This window comes from Scyliorhinus canicula, chromosome 1 (assembly GCF_902713615.1).
Source record: "Scyliorhinus canicula chromosome 1, sScyCan1.1, whole genome shotgun sequence".
Taxonomy (NCBI): domain Eukaryota; kingdom Metazoa; phylum Chordata; class Chondrichthyes; order Carcharhiniformes; family Scyliorhinidae; genus Scyliorhinus; species Scyliorhinus canicula.
This window is the reverse complement of record NC_052146.1, coordinates 281,711,676-281,735,423: the sequence shown is the minus strand read 5'-3', so window position 1 is coordinate 281,735,423 and position 23,748 is coordinate 281,711,676. Positions and strand designations below refer to the sequence as shown.

General features: G+C 43.2%; 1 protein-coding gene across 2 annotated transcripts in view; it reads left to right on the top strand.

Annotated features, from left to right (window-relative positions):
• fmn2b (formin 2b) overlaps positions 1 to 23,748 on the top strand; it is a 499,858-nt gene that overhangs the window by 396,840 nt on the left and 79,270 nt on the right. For both annotated transcript variants that reach the window (XM_038814212.1, XM_038814205.1), the window contains 2 exons: positions 9 to 129; positions 16,212 to 16,304. In XM_038814212.1, the coding sequence (XP_038670140.1) occupies positions 9 to 129; positions 16,212 to 16,304 (214 nt within the window). The remainder of the gene's footprint in view (positions 1 to 8; positions 130 to 16,211; positions 16,305 to 23,748) is intronic.

Here is a 23,748-nt window from a genome sequence, read left to right as displayed (position 1 = left end):
TGTCTCAGGATGCAGGTACAGAACAAAGCATCTTCCCCATACCAGAGCCACAGGACTTATTTCAAGCATCCCAGATGAAGTTTGAGGATTTTGAGAAGGATCTTCGTAAACTAAAGAAGGACTTAAAAGGTAAAGGTCTATTCTTGGGCAAAGGAAAACAGTGCATGGACGGAATTCTCCAGTCGTTAAGATATTCTGTTACCGCTGACGGTGCACCCCACCTGCTGACTTCCTGGCGGGCGTGGAGTGTCCTCAATGGGAAATCACATTGACAAGCGGCGGGATCAGAGAATCCCACCGTCAGTGAACGGCGAGAAACACTCAGCCGGGAACCAGAAAATCCAGCCCATATCGCCTCATTTCATTGTGCTGACAAGAGCTCCTAACAGAAGGATTACCAATTCAGCAAATTATTTGGCCACTGCTGTGAAGTTGGTCCTTTGCGAATTTGGCTTTTGTGTGCAGTGTACTTCTATAAAAAGTAGTTGAGGTACAGTGACTAAAAGCCAGCAGCTGTGGAACTGCGGCCATGCCGGATTTCAGGTCCTTCAGGATTTCGGGTCGAGCTGGGTAGGGTCAAGGTTCGTGCAGAGCACAGGAATAAGCCAGTATGCAAGTGTTAAAAGCTGGCAATTAGTCAGGCAGCGCATCATATCAATGAAGTGCCTAGCTGAGTGGCCCAGGTGAGTTGTCTTATTAAAGTTTTACTCAATTAAAATTGATGCATGACATCTGCTGATTTTTGGGCAGCCAGATTTGAGGCACTGTAGTGTAATTAGATAAATTTTGGCTTCATAATTAGAGCCATTATCTCGTCAAGTAGATAATTTCTGTGTCCTTTCTGATTCTTTCCACCAGCTTTTTTGATTCTCTGTCACAATCGTTACAAAATTTATGCATGTATTGGTGACAAGGATTTCGCTTGGATTTTATCAGTGGGACGCCATTCCCAATGACTGTGTTGGAAACGTGTTCAACTTCCGTTTTCTTCTTGATGTTTCCCAACACAGTTCTAATTAAAATATGTGCAAATTTGTTGTTGTGCTTCAAGCAAATGATCGAGTTTTAAAGAGACAAGAACTAGGAGATTTCTTTTGAACATGCAAATCATAGAGACAAAGGAAAATGAAGTAGACATCTCTCGTTGCCTGGTTAGAGGGTGAAGCAATGGTGGGTGTGACTGGTAACTTGTTTGGATGTGCAAGCAATGATGAGCCTGGTGGCCTTTTCTTTCCATTTGTTTGGATTATGCACGGAGCAGATGTCAGCGATAGAGATAACATTACTCAAGTACAAGCTTCTTGTTAGAATTGCTTAGTCCCTCCCTCACAAAACTGGGCACGGTCAATTGAATGGAACCTCCCATTGCAGCAAGAGCATAAATTGGGCCGTACTAATTCAGGTTTTCATTACCCATCCCGTACAATTTAAAGTCAATGGGAAAAGAAAATATAGTGGTTTCTATCATCGGGTGGGATGGGTATATAGGAACATAGGATTTAGGAGCAGGAGTAGGCCATTCAGCCCCTCAAGCCTGCTCTGCCTTTCAAAATGATTTGTGACTGATCTACCGCGATACCATTTTCCCATGCCAGCCCCATATCGCTTGATATCTTTAACACCTAGAAATCTGTCCGATCCCCTGGGAGACCCCCACAACTGTTATTCCGTCTGGTCCCAGTTTGTGGAGACCAATACTGATTGGCGCTCGCCCGAAGTCACTGAGGCGAAGCGGATAGATTCCAACGCCTCGGGCGCCTTGGGAAACTGCATATACAGTGAGACTAGCTGTCTTGATCTAATATGCAGATTTGCCAAAAAGTTATCCCGGGATTTGCATCACGTTAGATCTCGTGAGGTGTTTGGAGTGGGGTCTCCTGGCTTCCTTCGGCCACTTTGCGCCACAGACTGCTACTTTTCAGGCACAGCGTGGCCGTTTGATCGCGCCCTTAGTTATTCCTGTCTCCTGTCCTCAAATCCCCTTGCAATAAGGGCTAAAATAGCATGTGCCTTCCTTGTTACTTTTAACCTTTTTTAGTGACTTTATGAACAAGAACATCCAGATTCCTTTGGACATTAAGAATTTCCAATCTCTCACCCATTTAAGAAATACTCTGGGCACGATCAATTGGCCTCGCCGTGCACGACTCGGGATCACTCATTGCATAACACTAGATCAGAAATAGCCTATTCTCTAGTTTGTTACTCAACAGATTGTTCTAGAAAACCATCCCATCAATCCTCCACAGCATAATGCTAATTAGGTTAACCCAGTCTATATGTAGATAGAAGTCTCCAATGATTACAGAATTTCCTGTTACCTGAACCTTCACTTTATGCCTGCTCTACCTTACCAATAATTGCCTGTAAACATCTCCTGCAAATGTTTGCCACCTCGAGATGTTTCTTAGCTCCACCCAAAGTGATTCTACATTTTGATCTTCCGATCCAAGATGCTCCCTCATTAATGTATTGATCTCGTCCTTTACTCAAAGTGCCACCTCCCACCTCATATTAGTTATTGCTCATCCTCCCTAAATGCTGAATACCTTTGCAAATTTAATTCCCAGCTTTGATTGTCCTGCAGACACGTCTCCATAATGACAACTTCTTCCCTCACATAATTCCTCACTCCCATCATTTAGTTTAAAGCCCTTTCTACCTTCCTGGTTAGATGATTTGCTGGAACAGAGTCCCAACCAATTTCAGGTGTAGACCTGCATCACAGTAGAGCTCTCACCTTTCTCCATTACTGGTACCATGAATTGAAGTACCCCATGAATTGAAATCAATTTCTCCCACACCAGTCTCTGAGCCACGCATGTGCCAGGAACCCGGGTTTGAATCCTGGCTTGGGTCACTGTCTGTGTGGAGTCTGCACGTTCTCGCTGTGTCTGCGTGGGTTTCCTCCAGGTGCTCCAGTTTCCTCCCACAAGTCCCAAAAGACGTGCTTGCTAGGTGAATTGGACATTCTGAATACTCTCTCGATGCACGCGAGCAGGTGCCGGAGTGTGGCGACTGGGGGATTTTCACATTAACTTCGTTGCAGAGTTAATTAAAGCCTACTTGTGACATTAAAAGATTAATAATCCAGAGATAATTACCTTTGAGGTTGTGTTTTTTAATTTAGCCCTGGCTGTTAATATTCTCCAAGCAGGAACGTTTCTCTAATCCTATCAATGTCGTTGGCACCTCCATGGATCATGATGAATATGTCCTCCCCCACCCTGCCACTGGGCACAAACTCTCGCTCTTGGTTATCGGGAACTGTCTATCCACCTGACTGGACTGTCCCATGCTACCACTCCATTCCTATTAAGTTATTTGTTTCTAATGTGCCTTTATTTTAACATCATAAATGCACTGACAAAGAGACTAATATGTACCATAATAATTATCTATGTTGCAATTAGATTTTTTTTTCCATGCATTAGTTTGTCCGTTGCACTGAAACAATTTGTGCATTTTGGATATGTAGCATTAAGTTTATTAAACACACAATCTCCTGAATGCAGTGATGTCAGTAAGGCATGTAGGTCGATGCATTTCAGAAATGTTTGACTATTAGCTTATGGGGAAAAGTAGTTTGTCATTCCAGGGGAAAGGAAGAAAGAGAAATAAGACCATAAGACCATAAGACATAGGAGTGGAAGTAAGGCCATTCGGCCCATCGAGTCCACTCCACCATTCAATCATGGTTGATTTCAACTCCATTTACCCGCTCTCTCCCCATAGCCCTTAATTCCTCGAGAAATCAAGAATTTATCAATTTCTGTCTTAAAGACACTCAATGTCCCGGCCTCCACCGCTCTCTGTGGCAATGAATTCCACAGACCTACCACTCTCTGGCTGAAGAAATTTCTCCTCATCTCTGTTCTAAAGTGACTCCCTTTTATTCTAAGGCTGTGCCCCCGCGTCCTAGTCTCCCCTGCTAATGGAAACAACTTCCCTACGTCCATCCTATCCAAGCCATTCATTATCTTGTACGTTTCTATTAGATCTCCCCTCAACCTCCTAAACTCCAATGAATATAATCCCACGATCCTCAGACGTTCATCGTATGTTAGGCCTACCATTCCTGGGATCATCCGTGTGAATCTCCGCTGGACCCGCTCCAGTGCCAGTATGTCCTTCCTGAGGTATGGAGCCCAAAATTGCTCACAGTATTCTAAATGGGGCCTAACTAGTGCTTTATAAAGCCTCAGAAGTACATCCCTGCTTTTATATTCCAAGCCTCTTGAGATAAATGACAACATTACATTTGCTTTCTTAATTACGGACTCAACCTGCAAGTTTACCTTTAGAGAATCCTGGACTAGGACTCCCAAGTCCCTTTGCACTTTAGCATTATGAATTTTGTCACCATTTAGAAAATAGTCCATGCCTCTATTCTTTTTTCCAAAGTGCAAGACCTCGCACTTGCCCACGTTGAATTTCATCAGCCACTTCTTGGACCATTCTCCTAAACTGTCTAAATCTTTCTGCAGCCTCCCCACCTCCTCAATACTACCTGCCCCTCCACCTATCTTTGTATCATCGGCAAACTTGGCCAGAATGCCCCCAGTCCCGTCATCTAGATCGTTAATATATAAAGAGAACAGCTGTGGCCCCAACACTGAACCCTGCGGGACACCACTTGTCACCGGTTGCCATTCCGAAAAAGAACCTTTTATCCCAACTCTCTGCCTTCTGTCTGACAGCCAATCGTCAATCCATGTTAGTACCTTGCCTCGAATACCATGGGCCCTTATTTTACTCAGCAGTCTCCCGTGAGGCACCTTGTCAAAGGCCTTTTGGAAGTCAAGATAGATAACATCCATTGGCTCTCCTTGGTCTAACCTATTTGTTATCTCTTCAAAGAACTCTAACAGGTTTGTCAGGCACGACCTCCCCTTACTAAATCCATGCTGACTTGTCCTAATCCGACCCTGCACTTCCAAGAATTTAGAAATCTCATCCTTAACGATGGATTCTACAATTTTGCCAACAACCGAGGTTAGGCTAATTGGCCTATAATTTTCCATCTTTTTATTGTTCCCTTCTTGAACAGGGGGGTTACAACAGCGATTTTCCAATCCTCTGGGACTTTCCCTGATTCCAGTGACTTTTGAAAGATCATAACTAACGCCTCCACTATTTCTTCAGCTATCTCCTTTAGAACTCTAGGATGTAGCCCATCTGGGCCCGGAGATTTATCAATTTTCAGACCTTTTAGTTTCTCTAGCACCTTCTCCTTTGTGATGGCAACCATATTCAACTCTGCCCCCTGACTTTCCTGAATTGTTGGGATATTACTCATGTCTTCTACTGTGAAGACTGACGCAAAGTACTTATTAAGTTCCTCAGCTATTTCTTTGTCTCCCATCACTAGATTACCAGCGTCATTTTGGAGCGGCCCAATGTCTACTTTTGCCTCCCGTTTGTTTTTAATGTATTTAAAGAAACTTTTACTATCATTCCTAATGTTACTGGCTAGCCTACCTTCATATTTGAACCTCTCCTTCCTTATTTCACTCTTTGTTATCCTCTGTTTGTTTTTGTAGCCTTCCCAATCTTCTGACTTCCCACTACTCTTTGCCACATTTAATTCCTGGGAATTAAATGAATTTTCCTGAGACAGGTAACTTGCCTCCATTAGCTTATGTTTCATAATATCATAGAATCGCTACAGTGTAGAAGGAGGCCATTTGGTCCATCGAGTCTGCACTGACCCTCTGGAAGAGCGCCCTACCTCGGCACATGCCCCCACCCTATCCCAGTAATCCCACCTGCTTCTGGATACTAAGAAACAACCGTAGAACCTTAGAATTTCTACAGTGCAGAAGGAGGCCATTTGGCCCATTGTGTCTGCACTGACCCTCTGAAAAAGCACCCCACCTGGGCCCAATCCCCAGAACCCCACCTAACCAGCATAGCTTTGGACTGTGGGAGGAAACCGAAGCACCAAATTAAATTTTCATTTAAAATGTAACCTATATGGGACATTGTTGAAAATTAGCATACTTTAGCTTTTAAAATAATAATGGTAAAAGATTAAGGTGTTGTTTGCTTTTGTTTGTGCAATAATTCTGATGCAAGTTTACATGTCAGGGGAAATATATTTACTATACGACAAATGCGATTGCTTTTAATGAGTTACTGTGCAAAATTAGTTCCAACTTGACTGCTCTTTGTCTTTCAATCCTTTTCTTTGGGGTGGGAGAGATGGTCAGGAGTGATTTATATAGGTCGACTGTAATGGACGAAGGAACAGCATTGAACTACTGTATGGATTTTGAATTAAGCTCCAAACGACCGTTTCACCTCCACATGTCATAGCTTTGTGGAAGCCCAATCTTGCCTTTCTTAGAGGCAATTGACATGTAGTTTGTGTAGCAACCTGATCTGCTTTTGATCATCCACAGCTGTCAGCATCCTTCCTCAGCAGTCACAGCAACTGATGGCTTTTTGCACCAGCTCTATTCTATGCTGGAATTTCCAGCAATCACTACATGACTTAAATCAACTCGACGCGCAGAGCAACGTTTTTAGATCACCAATCTTTGAAGAGAGCCAACATATCTTTTAGAAAATCTGTCTCTTGCAAATTCGACAACTTTGACCCTCTTCCCCTTCCACCCCAACACGTCTCGTGTAATCCCTCTCCCAAAATAAAATTGAAAGAAGCAAACAAAATTAAAGTCTCCCAATGATTTGTTGTGTAATACATTTTATTCCATATACCGATCAAATTATAACAATTTGGAGACATGATTGGTTAACACACCCGAGATTTGTTTCAGCATGGCATGCTGATTGGTCAAACTATATTTCCTTTTTAATAATTGTTGTTAAGTTGCCTGTGGTCTCAACTCCTTTCCGATCAGCTCTCCACCCTCGCTGCCCCCGTGTCTATCAAAAATCCATCGAACTCGGTCTTGAAGAAATTCACTACCCCAGCCTCCACTGCCTCATGGGGAAGATATTTCCACAGACTGACGACCCTCCGAGGTAAAAGATTCCTCATGTCCATCTTGATAGGGAAGGCCTCTTATTTGTAGAATGCCTTGAATGCACGGCCCCGTGTTGCCCCTTTAGAGGGTATTGGCTCTGTTTTAATCGTCCACTTAGAGCAACCTGCCATGCAAGTTGAATAGGAAATTAAATGGGTACGAGTAAATCTAACGTTGGATGCCATGTGTTTGGCAGCTGTGGTAAATACTGCCCGATGAGTTCATCATTCTTCGTTGTGTGATTCTACAAAGAGTCATTTTTAGAGACATAACGGTGTATCTTAAATGCAATGTGAATAATCTGAAAGTTTAAAAACTAAACTAGGTTCCTGGTGCAGTTCCTGTATTTAATTTCTGGCTTAGCAGGGATATTTCTTATTTCTGTCTCCAAAGACATGAGTATTGCATGCTTAAAATTTACTGCCCTGCTGTAGCTAATGATGACACATCTTCTGGGAGTTGTTGTGGTCTTACCTTTAATATTCTGCGGCAGACCATAAGGCGACTTGAATTATTTTGTGTATTTCTATCTCCCTGCCCTGGACTACTGCAGTCACATAGTCCTACATTATAGCAGTTTAAGCTCTGACTTTCTATCTTCAACAATCTCACTGAGCACTACATGTATCTGTCTCTCCATTTCTCTTTTGCTTTAGCTGTCATGCTTCCTCCTTTTCCAGCTGCTTTGGACCTGAGCTCTGGACGTCCTCCCGAAAGCATCTCCAACTCTCTCCTTTTCTATAAGGCATGCCTAAAGCTTACGGGCGCGATTCTCCGCACCTCCCGCTACTCTTTCCCCCCCCCCCCCCCCCCCCCCCCCCCCCCCCAAAAAATGGCATGTCCGGTTTTGCGAAACGCCGCTCGGAGAAACGCGGGCTGCCATTTTTCATGGCGGCCCGCGATTCTCCGGCCCGCATGGGCCGAGCGTCCTGCCGTTCCCGACCTGTTCACGACGGCGGCAACCACACCTGGTCACTGCTGTCGTGAATATGGCGCGCCAGGTAAGTGTGGGGCTTGTTGGGGGAAGATCCGGGACCGTGCTTGGGACGGGCCGGCGTCTCAAGGGGACGCACTCTGAGGGGAAAGACGGCAACCGCGCATGCGCAGGTTTGAGCTGTCCAACCCGCACATGCGCGGCTGACGTCATTAGGCGCCGCAGCGGCGTCATTCTTGGCGCACCGGGCCTTGAAGCCAGGGACAAGGCCCGGCGGCCGAGTTTCCCGGTACGGCCCTCCTATCCCCCCGGGGAGGGGAGAATAGTGGGCCGGGAGAGGCTTCCGACGCCGTTGTGAACCTCTCCGGGTTTCACAAAGGCGTCAGGCCTTGCGGAAAATTCCGCCCTACCTCTTTGAAGCTTTTGGTCATCTGTCAAAATAATCTCCTCATGTCATTCAATGTTGAATTATATATTTTTTGGTCTTGTAATCTCTCCTGTGAAGTTAGGGACATTTTACGATGTTAAAAAGTGGTCCATGTCCATGACTTTTCAATTGGATGCGGAGGCAAGAGTTGAATCAGTAGAACAAAGTGCATCTCAACCTGTTTAGGGTGCTCCTGTTTCCTCCCACAGTCCAAAGTGGCTGGTTTAGCTCAGTGGGCTAGCTGGTTTGTGATGCAGAACAGGGCCAGCAGCGTGGGTTCAATTCCCATACGAGCTGAGAATTCTCCCTCTGTGTACCCGGACAGGCACCGGAATGTGGCGACTAGGGACTTTTCACAGTAACATCATTGCAGTGTTAATGTACTTGCGACAATAAAGATTATTATTAGGTTAGGTGGGGTTATGGGGATAGGGTGGGGGAGTGGGCCTGGGTTGGGGATGCTTTTTCAGAGGGTCAGTGCAGACCTGATGGGTCAAATGGCCTCCTTCCTGCACTGTAGGAATTCTGATTCTAAATACTAACTACCAACATAGGACCACTGACAAGTCATTCTTGTGACGTCCCATGGCATGGATTATTCCTCTGAGTATTGCAGTGCTCTTTTGCTTTCTTGTCAAGTACTGGAATGTGTTTGGAGAAATAGGCATTGGTTAATCCTAAATTTGAAGCCTCGTTTCTTTTTAGAAAGTTGTGCAGTTTTAATTTCCATAAATTTGGGTGATGTTACACTTTTTGTTTTAAACTTTGCCCCAGTCGCTGCAGTTTCTGACTGGGACTAGTTCTCGCGCACATTTTGCTTCTGGTATTTTTGGTACACTTTGCTCACCGCCCATTCCCAACTTCAGACATGCTTCCAAGAGTGAAGTCAAATTTGGGGCAAGCTGCACATACTTGCATATTAACATGGAAAGTAACATTGCAGAAGGGAATAGAGCCATGATTTACCGCCCATACTAAAGTTTATCTAGCCTGATATATGACTAGCTAGGGATTTACTATTGCATGCTACTGTACCAGCTCCCTCTGCTCTTGAATTGCCCTGGAAAGTGCGGCTTTAATATAACAAAACATCAGCTGTGCTTTGATTATCTCACCTCGATTTAAATGGCGTGGTGCTCTCAACAAAATTAGACAATACAACGGGAAAATAAAAGTAGGTATTCCTGTCACTGTATGCTTTGAAAGCTGTTGAAAGGCGTTATAAATGGGTTCATGAGGTGACTTAGCAGAAAGGATATGCTCATATGGTGAGAAGATGAAGACCAGCCTTTCCTGCCTTTTGTCAGCCTGTGGCTCAGTTTACTCCAACGCTGTCTCTGCCAGGCTCACATCTTCCAACCACTTGTGAACTTGTTCCTCCAAAACTTTCCATATAGCCTCTTTTATACCGAGTGCTGCTTACACGGTACCCCATCCCTCCCCAGCCCTTCAAGAATGCAGTGTTCCTCCAACTCTCGCCTCTTGCACCTCCCAGCTCCTTTTGTCCTTCCACTGTTTGTTATGAATTTAGCCACTGCCCCTAAGTTCTGGAATTCCTGTACTGAATTCCCTTGTCTCTCTGCTGCACTCTCCTTCTTTAAGAATTTAAAACTCTTGAGCAAGCTTTTCGTCACCTCTCTTGATATCCCCTCTTTGAGCTTGGTGTAAACCTTTGCCTGATTATGTTCTAGTGGAGCACTTCAGAACATTTTCTATGTCATGTCCACAAGGTACTATATGAGTGAAAAGTCTTGCATTTTCATAGCACTCTTGACTAAAAGTTGCGTTTGTATTGGTTCTAATTGAACTTTTCTTAAAAAGGCGTACATTCCATTCATGATGTTTATCTCGGGTAGTTTTCTTTTTTTGGTTCAAGTGTGAAGCAACTGTTTGTTCCTCGGTTTGCAAAATTGTTTCTTTTTAAAAAAAATTTTACAAGATCCTGGGGAGGGAAAAAAAACTTTGATGGGAGTATATTGATCTAAGATTCTGCAGCCTCATTCCTCATTTAGATAAATGACTGCAAAAACTGAGCAAACAGACTGGAAAACCTGCCTTGCCTGCCTGTCTCCTCTCCATGTTTAGCAAACGTCTGTGGCGAAATGCAGTTTGATCAGACTAACAACACCCTTTTGGGTAGGAATTTTGTCTGGGAAACTTAAGGATGGCTGCATTGACGATGAGTCAAATGTTCACGTACTGAAGTCACTGTGACAGAGTGTGCTTGTTTGATACGATTTCTTCTAAAATACCTCTCTGCTACTGCTCCGATTCATATCCTGCTACCATTAAAATTCACAAACGCAGCCCGAATGGCCCAACGATAATGCCACGGGGTGGGGTGCAAATGCTGATTTTGTTTTATTCTTAATTTTCAAAGAAATGGTCCGTAAAGGAAGTTAGATTTTAAAAATATCTGCTGTAACTTTATCATTGTTTTTCGGGACAAGTTACTTTTTCTAAGTTGTCCCTTTTGCAATTCTTCTGCAGTGGAGGGAGGACAGGTTGGCTGTTGCTACAACTTCTCCCAGTCAACAAAGGGCATTAGAACTTGTCAGGTGCAATTTCCACTTTTCCTTCCCTTCACTTCCTGTCCCCATACTCACCACCAACCTTTTCCCGGGAGATCTTTCATTCCCTGCATGGCATCTCTTCAATAAGCGTGGCTTGGGCTGAAAAGGAACTCAAACACGAGTCAACCAGTCGCCCCTATTTTGTGGCTCAGTATTCATGCTAATCAATAGAAAGCACGTCAAAGACAACCTGAAGCTCTTCCTTGAACCGTTGCGGCATTGACTTCAATGTATGGGGGGGGGAGCTTTCTACCAATTGTTCAGAACGTCGACAAGGTGCATCACACTTTGACACACCATCTTAATAATTAGGCAGAGTGGTGACAAAGAAGGAACTGAACCACATTCTACACTCTGATACCGCCAGCTCATGAGAGACCCTGCTTGCATGCTAAGCAATCTGTTAGTCGAGTATTGGTCTATTATTCATGAAGGTTATTCATGAAGGTTATTCATGAAGGACTCGCCTTCTCAACCTTGCGCCTCGTCTGAGGTGTGGAGATCCTCAGGATTAATCACCACCAGTCAGCTACCCCATCAAAGGGGGAAAAACAGCCTATGGTCATCTGGGTCTATGGCAACTTTACTTGGCCTGTTTAGTCCCTGAGCGGACGTCATCCTGAAATTGAGGGGCAGCTGACCACGATTGATATTGACGTTGAACTATGCTATGCAGCCTTCAAATTTAAATCTAATATTCCTTTTTGTTATGAATTATCTGTGGATTTGAGAACCAGACCTTTATGCCTTATTGCTGCAGCAGGTGGTCCCTTCACCCAACAGATCAATGGCAGGTTACACAGCCCATTTTAACCTGCCTGTTATGTTGGTGTACCTTAAATAGAGCATTTATGAACTTGAATTAACGTTTCAGGTCAATAATCTTTCATTGAATGCTGGAGGGCTGATGAAAGGACATGCTGAGAGTTGCCAGCATTGGCAGTACTTTTGCTTTTGTCTTTCTGCTTTATTTTATGTTGTAATCATTAGTTTCTGTATGATTTCATTTTACATTAGAGAACCAGCTTGCGGTTTAAACATCATAGTTTCCTTGGCCCGTTATCCCTGCTGGCTCTTTGGAAGAACAGTTCTATCACATACCGCCCCGTTGCTTTTTTTTGTCCTCAACTCTTTCCTAATTTAACTGTCTGCCCAAATCCTTTTGAAAATAATTGATGGAATTGGCTCCCCTACTTGTTATATAGAATGTTCTAGATCTCAGCAGCTGAGTGGGGGATGGGGGAGGGGGGCCTCCTTTGGATCTATTGCCAATAATTTAAATCTGTGACCCACAGTTATTGACCCATCTCTGTTCTGTCTATAAATAAGACCCGTGCCTTCATGTGACTTACCAATCCCATTCTTGCCTTGCCAACTTTGGCGCTCTGCATCTTTTCAATCAAACCTGACTAGCTTCAGAAACAGTATTTCGTCTTGTTCGTGGTCAGACCTGAGAATTGACTTCAGCAACTTAGTGTGGCCAACGTCCCTGTTTTCTTTAAAGCTGGGGGAGCGCTGGCAATGCAAAAGCGTCTCAGCATTGCGAGAAAGGTTGGTTAGTTGGCATTTTGTCAGAATTAAGGGAGGGCTATGTCTCGTGCCCTGTACTTTAGCCTGTCATTTTTTCTTTCTTTCTGGATATGTAATAGTGGCAGTTTATGTTTTTGAAATATTTCTAATGGTGTTTTGTATCAGAGTGTTCCTCTGGGGAAATCGGGGCTCGAGTTCAAGGGATTTACTGAAGCTAATGTTACCCAAGCTGCATTAAGAGACTTATTCCTAGGATGTGCAAGGACTTTCAACTTGGAGATTTTGTTTCATTACACCTCAATAGACATTCATGGAGTGTGCCAAGACTTGCTGTTGATATAGTCATGTCCCTTTAGTGGGGAGCCCAGTGATGGAAGCAGCCTAAGGAATGATGACACAGTCTCAAAAAATGTCTTGGAAGGTACAAAGGCATTAGGATTTTGAACAAGACTTTGCAGAAAAAAGGGGCTTATGATCACTGACCTTTAAGATTTCTTTGTTGTACATGGTGCAGTGTAATCTTTTTTATTTTTGATACCATATGTGAATTATATCCAAAAGGGGACAAGCTTGAGAGATTCCTCTGGTACTTTTCACAATTATTCCACTGTTGCACATTTTAGAGAGAACATTGGGAATATGACACAACTTCCTGTTTACCAAGCCCACAAAAAGTCCCATTATGGAAAGAATAATCCCAGTTGGCTGATTTTTCCAAAGCATGTCTTATTGTTTGTCCACCACAAAAAGAATCCGAACAGCTACATTTCCTGGAAATATTCAAAAACACTGACTCACTGTAAGCGAGTTCAGATCTTTTCAGAGATCATGTGTAGCAGCTCCACCCAACTCTCATCTCCCATGGGTAGCACTAGTCCCAATCTTAAGAACTGCTTAACCTTTGTTGACCATAGAAAAGTTGTGGTGCAGGAAGAGACCAGTGGGTCCTTCATGTCTGCGCTGAACAAAAAAGAAACTGCCCAGCACCTGGCCTTGCAGGTTACAGAATTTCAGACCTATTTATATTTGCACATTGGCTATTAAATGCAGCCTGGCACCATGGAGTAATTCAAGGTGATTTATAAATTCAAGACATTTCACTTGATATGTAATGCAATTGTTGTGTGCAGAGAAGTTGATAGAACTATTTCTGAAAAATGCTTTCAATTATGTGTTTTGCTCTGTGGAGGGAGACTTTTTTTTTGGACACTTGCAATCTTTCTAATGATTTCCTGTCAAGCCAAACATCAGATCATTGTGAACATGAAAATTGACCTGCAGGGATTGTACCATCATATTTTTGTCAAAATAATCGTCAAGGATAATGCCCCATTGTTCATGCTCTGCTACAGTGAGTCAAGTGCTAATATTTCCAGGAAATTTAGCAGTTAGGATTCTTTTTGTAGTGGACAAACAAGACATGCTTCTGGAAAATCAGCCAACTGGTATTATTTTTCCATAATGAACCTTTTTGTGTGCTCAGTAAACAGGAAGTTGTGCCATATTCCCAGCAATGCTCTCTCCAAACTACGCAATAGTGGAATCATTGTAAAAGTACCACACAAATGCTATCGCAACTTCCGGCATGGGGCAGATCCATGGTTCATAACCCAAGGTTGTTGGCCACGTTCTGCCTCTCCACTGTTTGCAAAACGCTGTTTCCAGAAAACAATCCGGCTGATCATTTGATATGCACTTCATAGAATTTACAGTGCAGAAGGAGGCCATTCAGCCCATCACATCTGCACCAGCTCTTGGAAAGAGCACCCTACCCAAGCCCACACTTCCACCCTATCCCTTTAACCCAGTAAACCCACCCAACTCTAAGGGCAATTTTGGACACTACGGGCAATTTAGCATGGCCAATCCACCTAACCTGCACATCTTTGGACTGTGGGAGGAAACCGGAGCACCCGGAGGAAACCCATGCACACACAGGGAGAACGTGCAGACTCCACACAGACAGTGACCCAAGCCGGAATCGAACCTGGGACCCTGGAGCTGTGAAGCAATTGTGCTAACCACTATGCTACCGTGCTGCCCACTGAGTGATGCTGAATTATTTCTCTGGTCAATACAAAACAAAACCTGCTGCAAGAAGTTAAATCTTATCTTTTTCTGTCCAAGTACCTTTTTTAATGATGTGATAAATTCTGGCATCACTTTTAATTATTGCAAGTGTGGGGTCTCATTCCTGCAGGTTTCCATTGTTGGACATTTTAAAATGTACCATTTGAAATGTTCAAGTTTTGTTTCCTTGCTTCTTTCTCGGTGTGTCTCAATCCCATCTTTCTTTCCCTCTACTTTATTTCCCTTTCTGTATCTGATTTGAAATTGCATTTACCAATGTTAATTTACACTTAAGTTTTCAGCTTCGTGAGGTGAATTTCACAATCATTGGCAATCTGATTGGTTAAGGAGACGCGCAGTTATTTCTCCTTTTCGCTCATGTCCCGATGCCCTGCTGCTCCTCTTGTTGTCAGCTTGCAATTTCAGCAATAATTATCCTAGCAATAAAAAGCCTAGAATATGTTCAATTAACAGCAAATGCTGTTGGATGCCCTTCTAGAGCATTTGATAGCCTATTTTCTTGTGTATTTTGAAAGCAGTGGTTTTGACTTGCTCTTTTAGTTGGATTGTCATGGGATTATGTAAAAACCCAATTCATTTTTTCCAATTAAGAAGTGATTCAGCATGGCCAATCCACCTATCCTGCACATATTTGGGTTGTGGCAAACACGGGGAGAATGTGCAAACTCCACACGGACAGTGACCCAGAGCTGGGATCGAACCTGGGACCTTGGTGCCGTGAGGCGGCAGTGCTAACCACTGCGCTACCCTAACATTTGAGAAATTGATCTTATTTGCAGGAAATCAATGGGTATTGGCATCTTCATCATTGACCAACCCACTAGAATATTTGAGGATCAAAATTGGACTCAAAATTCTCCGGCCTTTGTGATTCTCCTTTCCTGCTGGCAGCGCACCTGGGCGGCATGGGGTGGTTTCAATGGGAAATCCCATTGGCAAACAGTGGGAATCCTTCCGCCAGTGAGTGGTACATCGCCGGGAAAAACACGTTTGGGAGACTGGAGGATCCTGCCCCATATGTTTGGCATTCATCCTGAAAAGGGGCTGGTTTAGCACAGGGCTAAAAGAGCTGGCTTTGAAAGCAGACCAAGGCAGACCAGCAGTACGGTTCAATTCCCGTACCAGCCTCGCCGCACAGGTGCCGGAATGTGGCGACTAGGGGCTTTTCACAATAACTTCATTTGAAGCCTACTTGTGACAATAAGCAATCTTCATTTCATTTCATTTCATTTCATTTCAACTGGTGAATAAAATGATCTTTCTCATTCCGTTTTTGCACCACTTCATTGTAGAAACTAATCCTACGCACAGTTGTTGTAGGATATCTATTTTATCTCCAACTTCTAGGCTGAAATAAATTGATAAAACAAAGAGTGTTGCTGCTTTACAGAAAAAGTCACTTGTTTCTCTGCAACTGAATGTGTTATTAGAGAACTGGTGTCATGTATCAAGAGGCACGTTTTGAGTGAATATCCCATGAGCACTTGGCTTATAAAGCTAACCCCACCATCAAAAGTCACCTCTTGGGTTAGAATAACCATGCATATCGTTTTGGGGATCCGACTATGATTCTGCGTGCCCATTTCAAAATATAAGTTGTAAAAGTCACAATGTTTTTTGACTTGATAATCATGTGAGGGGCCCTTTCATCTTTCTTGTTGCAGCTTGTGAGACTGAAATGGAAAAAGTCTGCCGCCTTTCACCAGAAGAACATCTACAGCCTTTTAAAGACAAAATGGAAGAATTCATTAATCAAGGTAAATGGAACCGAGTTCAGCCTTTTTATAAATAAAAGACTAGGTAAGTGATATTATGTATTTTAATCGTGACGATATTTGTTTTGGCATGAGACATTGCCAAGTAGCACAATTAATCAGTGTCATAAACAAATTGGAAGCCGATTGGCCCAGGAGAGGTTCTTGGGATGCACAACCAAAATATGGTGTACCAAACTTTAAAATTGCTGTCTTAGACTATATATAACCGTGTTATTATCTTTCCTCAGCGTTAAACTATATATAACCGTGTTATTAGCTTTCCTGTGTAGTGTTACAAAGATATTTATATCTGAGGCAAGGCTGTTAATCATGAGAACACTTTTTCAATGATCCTTGTTAGTGGCTTGGGAGTAGATTTTTCCTCCCCCCTATTTATCTCCTGCAAGCACACAGAATTCCTTGTTTTATTTTGCAAGGGAGCCAAAGTAGATGACAAGTTGGCCATTTTAAAATGAGTCACTTTTACACATTGTGTTCCTAAGTTCTCTAACTATTGGAGCTATGATTCCTACTGACATTTTTGTGCTCTTTGCATTTGGGGGCCAAGAGATTTGAAAAATGACTATTTTCGGTCAGGTTTCAGTTGGTGAATACATCCTGAATCTCGAACAGCACAGAAATGTTGGTGTCTACAGCCTGAGATGTATGCAGATTAATGGGATGATCATTTTAATCATAGCTAGTGGCTTGCCTGATATGTGCGTAAGCAGATCCTAAAACAAAAAGCTTGGAAAATCCTTGCATCTAATCTTCTTGTGCTTGGAATTCTGATCCTTCGAAGCATTTCAAGTTTGTGTTTAATTCAAACATTTTTTAACAGTATGGGGACTGGTGTTACCCTTCTCTGACTACTTCAGCCTTGCTCGTTAATCTGTTAATCACAAATTATTATTTTCAGGTCACATTATTTCGAGGACAATATTTTATCAAGCGTAGTAATTAGTGCTTTCTAAAGTCAGCTCGAAAAGCTCTGTGACTGTGATGTGTAATTAGTCTTGGGCCCTCTGAAATTCATATGATCGAAACCTTGAAATCTTAAAGGGGCAAAATCCAAGGCCATAGGACCACCCAAGTTAAGTGGTCGGACAGGTAGGCCCCTCCGAAACGGTCGAGGAAAAGTTCACCCAGCAAATGCAGACGAGAATGTCGGGCAGGTTTTTGGACAATCCTCCTTCAAGCTGCCATTAAAGGCCCTTGAAACTCAGTAGTATTTAGAGCCAGATCTGTAATATAGAATGGCATTTGACTTCCTTCTTAAGCTTCATTTCATGCGCTGCCTAAGTAGGCCCACAATTAAAACTTCAGTGGAGTTGACCCATTTCCAATTTGTTTGATTTCACTGTTTAGTCAGAATTCGCACCCGATCATAGCCATTTATGCCATTGTAAGCAAACGGCATGTCGGCAGTGCTTCTGAAATGGGTGTGAGCACAATCTGGGGCCTTTATGCGGCTAAAAGTCATTAATGGACAGTCTATAATACAGGAGTACAAGGTCACCTTTGATCAGTGGAGGTACACGGCAGCCAGAAATATTTTGTTAGAAATAGAACACCTTTTGCTTTGTCAGGAATTTATTGTTCTAGAAATCAGTTTAGAGAAGGAGTAACAGAATGTATAGTTTTTAAACCTCCTTTCTCCAGCACTCAAAAATATAAATGTAATTTTATTTGCTGTGGAATATTGACTTTAAAACCTCAGTGCCTCAACTTTATTTCATTTTTAAACACATTTTCCAAAGACCCAAGACAGTAAAGTTTGTTTACCTTTCGAGCTGTCCATCAGGCATGTGGGTGTGTGACTGGGATCACAGGCTGCTGTCAGACTGGAGCCTGTAGTCCTAGTCTTGCTGCCACGCTTGACTGACGGTTCCAAAAGTAAACAAATATAGCAAACGTTTGAATTACTATGGCTCTCAGTGACTAAGAGGAATTGGGAGTCTAATCTGACTGGTGGAAGTTTAAAGAAAAATATTTTGGACTGCTTTAGAATTATATTTTAAACAAAGCTGTGGGCCAACGCAGTGTTGCGCCTGTAATATGCCCCTCTCTGAAACAAGTTGGCAGCAGGGACCTGCAATCAAACCCATGGACATTTAACACATGAGTGCCTGAAGTGAATGTTTAGTTAACCATTTGACAGCCATGGACTGGCTGGTTAGACAGGGCTTTTGGAGTCGGGGGTTTTTAACTTGACTACGTGACTCTTCAAGTATGCAAAGGGAGCCAGAAGACCAGTGATTTATTCAGTACATTTCTATTGAAAAAGTAACGCCATGTTTCCTAACTAATCTACTGTCATTCAACTTGAGATGCCGATAAATACTCAAATGTTTTTGCAGCAATAGGTTGAAGGCCCTGTTCTGATATCCCAAATGGCTGGAGTCATTTTGTGCAAATTTATTTATCATCGAATTGTGACACCAGGCAGTGCAGTTTGAATCCTTGCCACCCATCGCATAAAATAACATTTCCTCATGTCAACGCTGGTTCTTTACTCATCAGTTAGCCTGCATCTTGAACCACTGCAATCCATGTGTTTTTTTAATTGGCTTAACTCTGCTTTTAGGAAGGGAGTTCTGAATTTTTGACCTGACCGTGAGGGACGGGTGCTATACGAGTCGGGATGGTATGTGTGGCTTTAATGGGAACTTGCAAGTGGTGATGTTCATAAGTGCCCTCTGCCCTTATTCCTCTTGGTGACACAGACCAATGGTTTGGAAAGTACTGCCGAAGGACCCTTGGCAGGTTTCTGCTGCGCACTGTTTTCACCATGAACTGGTGATTAAATCTGCTGTGAAATTATTTCAGGTTATGGCCTAAATTCTGTGGTTGCAGTGACAATGTTGGCGCTCATAACCATTATTTAGTGAAACCTCTGCCACCCATTCTAGCTGGGTTAAGTGGAGAGATCCAAACATTTATGTCAATAGTTCCCTGCTCCTCCTCGGTGCACTTTTGCAGTCCTTGAAGGTGGAAATCATCTATATTGACATGAACCTTCACAGCTTGTGAAGTTGGAAAAAGTGATGCCCAGTTGAATGAGGTACAGCTTCCATTTTAACAGTGTACTTATAATCAGTGATGAACAACTCACTGGCCCTGAAGAGGTAATTTTATAATGTGAGATGGCAATTATCTCCATTCCGTGATAATGCTGTAGATCTTTAATTTGTTTTAAGTATTGTTGTATTCACTATTCTACTTTATCTGGATGGCTCGGATGTGTAGTGTTGAATAAAGAACGCAAAGCTTTATTAACAAACAAACTATAAATGTATTACACTACTAACTAAGATCCGTTCACATTCCTAAAGTAGAAGGTTATTGTATAAAACTGTGCTATCTCTAACTCACAGAACTTTCAAGTATACAGCTGCTCTCTATGCCTGACACTCTTCCAGCTCTCTCCTAACTCATCTAATCATCTTCTCAACTAATCATTTTCTAATCTTATCCCAGAATCCCCTAGCCACATGATATTTATATGACTGTTCTATGGTTCCCTCTAGTGGTAAGAATCATTATCATGAACTTGTTAATGCTTTACATTCCAGTCAATATACATATCATTACATAACTATCAAATTCTTGTTACTAATGTTCACCCCTGGAGTATGCTTGTCTGAACAATATCATAGAATCTCCACAGTGCAAAAGGAGGCCAGTTGGCCCATCGGGTCTGCACACACACTTGCACAGAGCAACCTACCTAGGCCCAAGCCCCCACCCTCTCCCCGTAACCTAGTAACCACACCTAACCCTTTGGGCACCAAGGGGCAACTTAGCATGGCCAATCCACCTAACCTGCACATCTTGGGACTGTGGGATGTAACTCGAGCACCCGGAGGAAACACAGCAGACATGGGGAGAAAGCGCAAATTCGGCACAGACAGTCACCCGAGGCCTTCAAACAATATGTCTTCATACTGTAGGTCCTCCACAACATCAGCGTATTTTTTTCCATGTAATTTTGATTGAGTTAGCGTGGAATTTAGTTTCAAAAGTTAGGTATTCTTGGTTTCTCAATTTGCGTGTGTGACCTGTTTTTGGGGCCTTTTAGCTCACCATCTATCTGTTCAACTACTGCAGTGTAGTTAAATAGTGCAATACATTTTCTTTTAGGATTATCTTTCTGACTCAATTCAGTAACCATATTGAGAAAACAATACAGTCAATGTACGAACGGCAATGGAGATTTATAAAATTTCACTGGAGAGTACCACTTAAACAATTAAGAACATTTGACAAATTTACATCGACCAGGCATCCAGCGCTGGCATCTGTAGTGTTAGAATGACTATTCTCAAATTTCAAGACATCAAGTTATGTCGTTGGCATCAAAACCACTTAACTATATGTGTGGAAACAGGAATATAATTATACCTCGAGATATTTTAAAATCCCGAAACCCCTTATCTACTTTATTTTTTTAAAATAAAATTCTATTGTGATTATGAAATAAGTTTACAATAAGAAATTGACATCAAAGGTCTCCAGATTTTTTTGAGAGAATTGATCCGAAACTATTTACATCATGCTCGACTTTCTCTCCGACCTGTCTACAGGCTCGTCTGTTCAAGAGGCCCACCTCCCCCTCCCTCCACCCTATTCTCACTAAACTGCTAATTATGCAACTGTGCTTGCTGGAGCCACTGTTGGCTGATATCAATAGATCGCTTTCCACAGAGACTCTCCTGTCTTTCCTTTAAATTGGCCATCATGGTCCCTCCCCCCTAATAAAAAAACCTTCATCCTTTATACTTGTAAACTATTGCCCGATCTCCAAACTCCTTTTGTCATCCAAAGTCCTTGGGCATGCTGTTGCCTGCCTGTACCTATACGATTTTTCCTGAACTGCATGTTATAATCTCTCGATCGAGATTTCTGTCTTTGCCACAGAACCGAACCAGCACTTACCAAAGGTGGGTGTGCCATCCTAAATGCCTTGGAGAAAGGTGAACTGTTCTTGCTCATTCTTGACCTGTCGCTAACCTTCGATATGATTGACCACATCCTCCTGCTGCAATGCCTCTCCTCCGTGGCACAGCTGGGCATGACTGAATTTGCCTGGTTAGTTTCTTATCATCTTTTCGTAAACCGGGAATTATCAACAATGGGTTTTCTTCCCACTCCAGCGTTTGGTGTCCCCCAGGAATCTATCACTGGCTCCTTTCTAACTCTCATCTACACACTGCCCCTCAGTGACGTCATTTGAAAACACAACCATTTTACATGCACACATTGGCGGCACGGTGGCACAGTGGTTAGCACTGCTGCCTCACAGCGCCCGGGACCCGGGTTTAATTCTGACCTTGGGTGCCACTGTGTGGAAATTGCACTTTTGCCCCACGTCTTGCGTGGGTTTCCTCCGGGTGCTCCGGTTTATTCCCACAATCTAAAGCTATGCAGGTTAGGTGGGTTTCTGGGGATAGGGTGGCGATTATGGAGTTTGGGCGGGGGAGTGGGGTGCTCTTTCAGAGGGTTGGTGCAGACTCAATGGGTTGAATGGCCTCCCTCTGCGCTGTAGAAGTTCTCTGGACACCCAGCTCTCTCTATCCCTCCACTATCTCTATATGTTATTACACTCCTTACCTGAAATCCTGAAATTATATTTTGCCCCAAGGTGACTTTCTGACCATATATTCGTACCATCATTTCTTTTTGTAAATTAGAGTACCCAATTCATTTTTTCCAATTAAGGGGCAATTTAGCGTGGCCAATCCTCCTAGCCTGCACATCTTTGGGTTGTGGGGACGAGACCCACGCAAACACGGGGAGAATGTGCCATCTCCACATGAACAGTGACCCAGAGCCGGGATCGAACCTGGGACTTCGACGCCGTGAGACATCAGGGCTAACCCACTGCGCCACCTTGCTACCCTATTCGTGCCATCGTGAAGGCCATCTCCTTCCATCTCCTTCCATCTCGAATTTCATCTGATTCCATTTCTATCTCTGTAAATCTGTTGAAATCCTGAACCGTTGCCTTTGTTCCCTCTAGACTTGACTATGCCAAGGAACTCTAGCTGACCTCCCACAACTACCCTCTGTAAATTCAAGGTTATCCGCATTCTGTACTGACTCGAGGTTAAGCAATACCACAGTTTCAAAACTCTGATCTTTGTTTTAAAATCCAGGATAGCATTGATCCCTGCTCTGTAACCTCCTCCAGATCCACAACCCTCCAATATTTACATAAAAGCAAATTACTGCGGATGCTGGAATCTGAAAGAAGAACAGAAAATACTGAACAATCTCACTGGTCTGACACCATCTGTGGAAAGAAAAGGGAGCTAACATTTTGAGTCTGGTTAGCTTTGACAAAGAGTCACCCAGACCAAAACATTAGCTCCCTTTCTCTCCACAGATGCTGTCAGACCAGCTGAGATTGTCTAGTATTTTCTGTTTTTGTTTCCTCCAATATTTATGCTCTTCCAATCCCAGCCTCTGGCACAGTCCCTGATTTTAAACATCCCACCATTGGCATCCATGCATTCTGGTACCTATGCCCAAGTTTTGGAATCCCCTCCCTACATCTCTCAGCATCTCCTGTCTCTTTGTACCTTCAAGGCACTTGTCATCTGTCCTAAAATCTTCTTTTGTGACTTGGTCCCAAATTATGTTTGAAAATGTTCCTGTGAAGTACCAAAGAACAAAGAAAATTACAGCACAGGAACGGGCCCTTCGGCCCTTCCAGCCTGCGCCGATTCAGATCCTTTATCTAATCCTGTTGCCCATTTTCCAAGGATCTACTTCCCTCTGTTACCCGCCTGTTCATATACCTGTCTAGATGCTTCTTAAATGATGCTATCGTGCCAGCCTCTACCACCTCCGCTGGCAAAGCGTTCCAGGCACCCACCACCCTCTGCGTAAAAACTTTCCACGCACATCTCCCTTAAACTTTCCCCCTCTCACCTTGAAATCGTGACCCCTTTTAATTGACACCCCCACTCTTGGGAAAAAGCTTGTTGCTATCCACCCTGTCCATACCTCTCATGATTTTGTAGACCTCAATCAGGTCCCCCCTCAACCTCTGTCTTTCCAATGAAAACAATCCTAATCTACTCAACTTTTCTTCATAGCTAGCACCCTCCATACCAGGCAACATCCTGGTGAACCTCCTCTGCACCCTCTCTAAAGCATCCACATCCTTCTGGTAATGTGGCGAACCAGAACTGCACGCAGTATTCCAAATGTGGCCTAACCAAAGTCCTATACAATTGCAACATGACCTGCCGACTCTTGTACTCAATACCCAGTCCGATGAAGGCAAGCATGCTGTATGCCTTCTTAACCACTCTATCGACCTGCGTTGCCACCTTCAGGGTACAATGGACCTGAACTCCCAGATCTCTCTGTACATCAATTTTCCCCAGGACTCTTCCATTAACCGTATAGTCCGCTCTTGAATTAGATCTTCCAA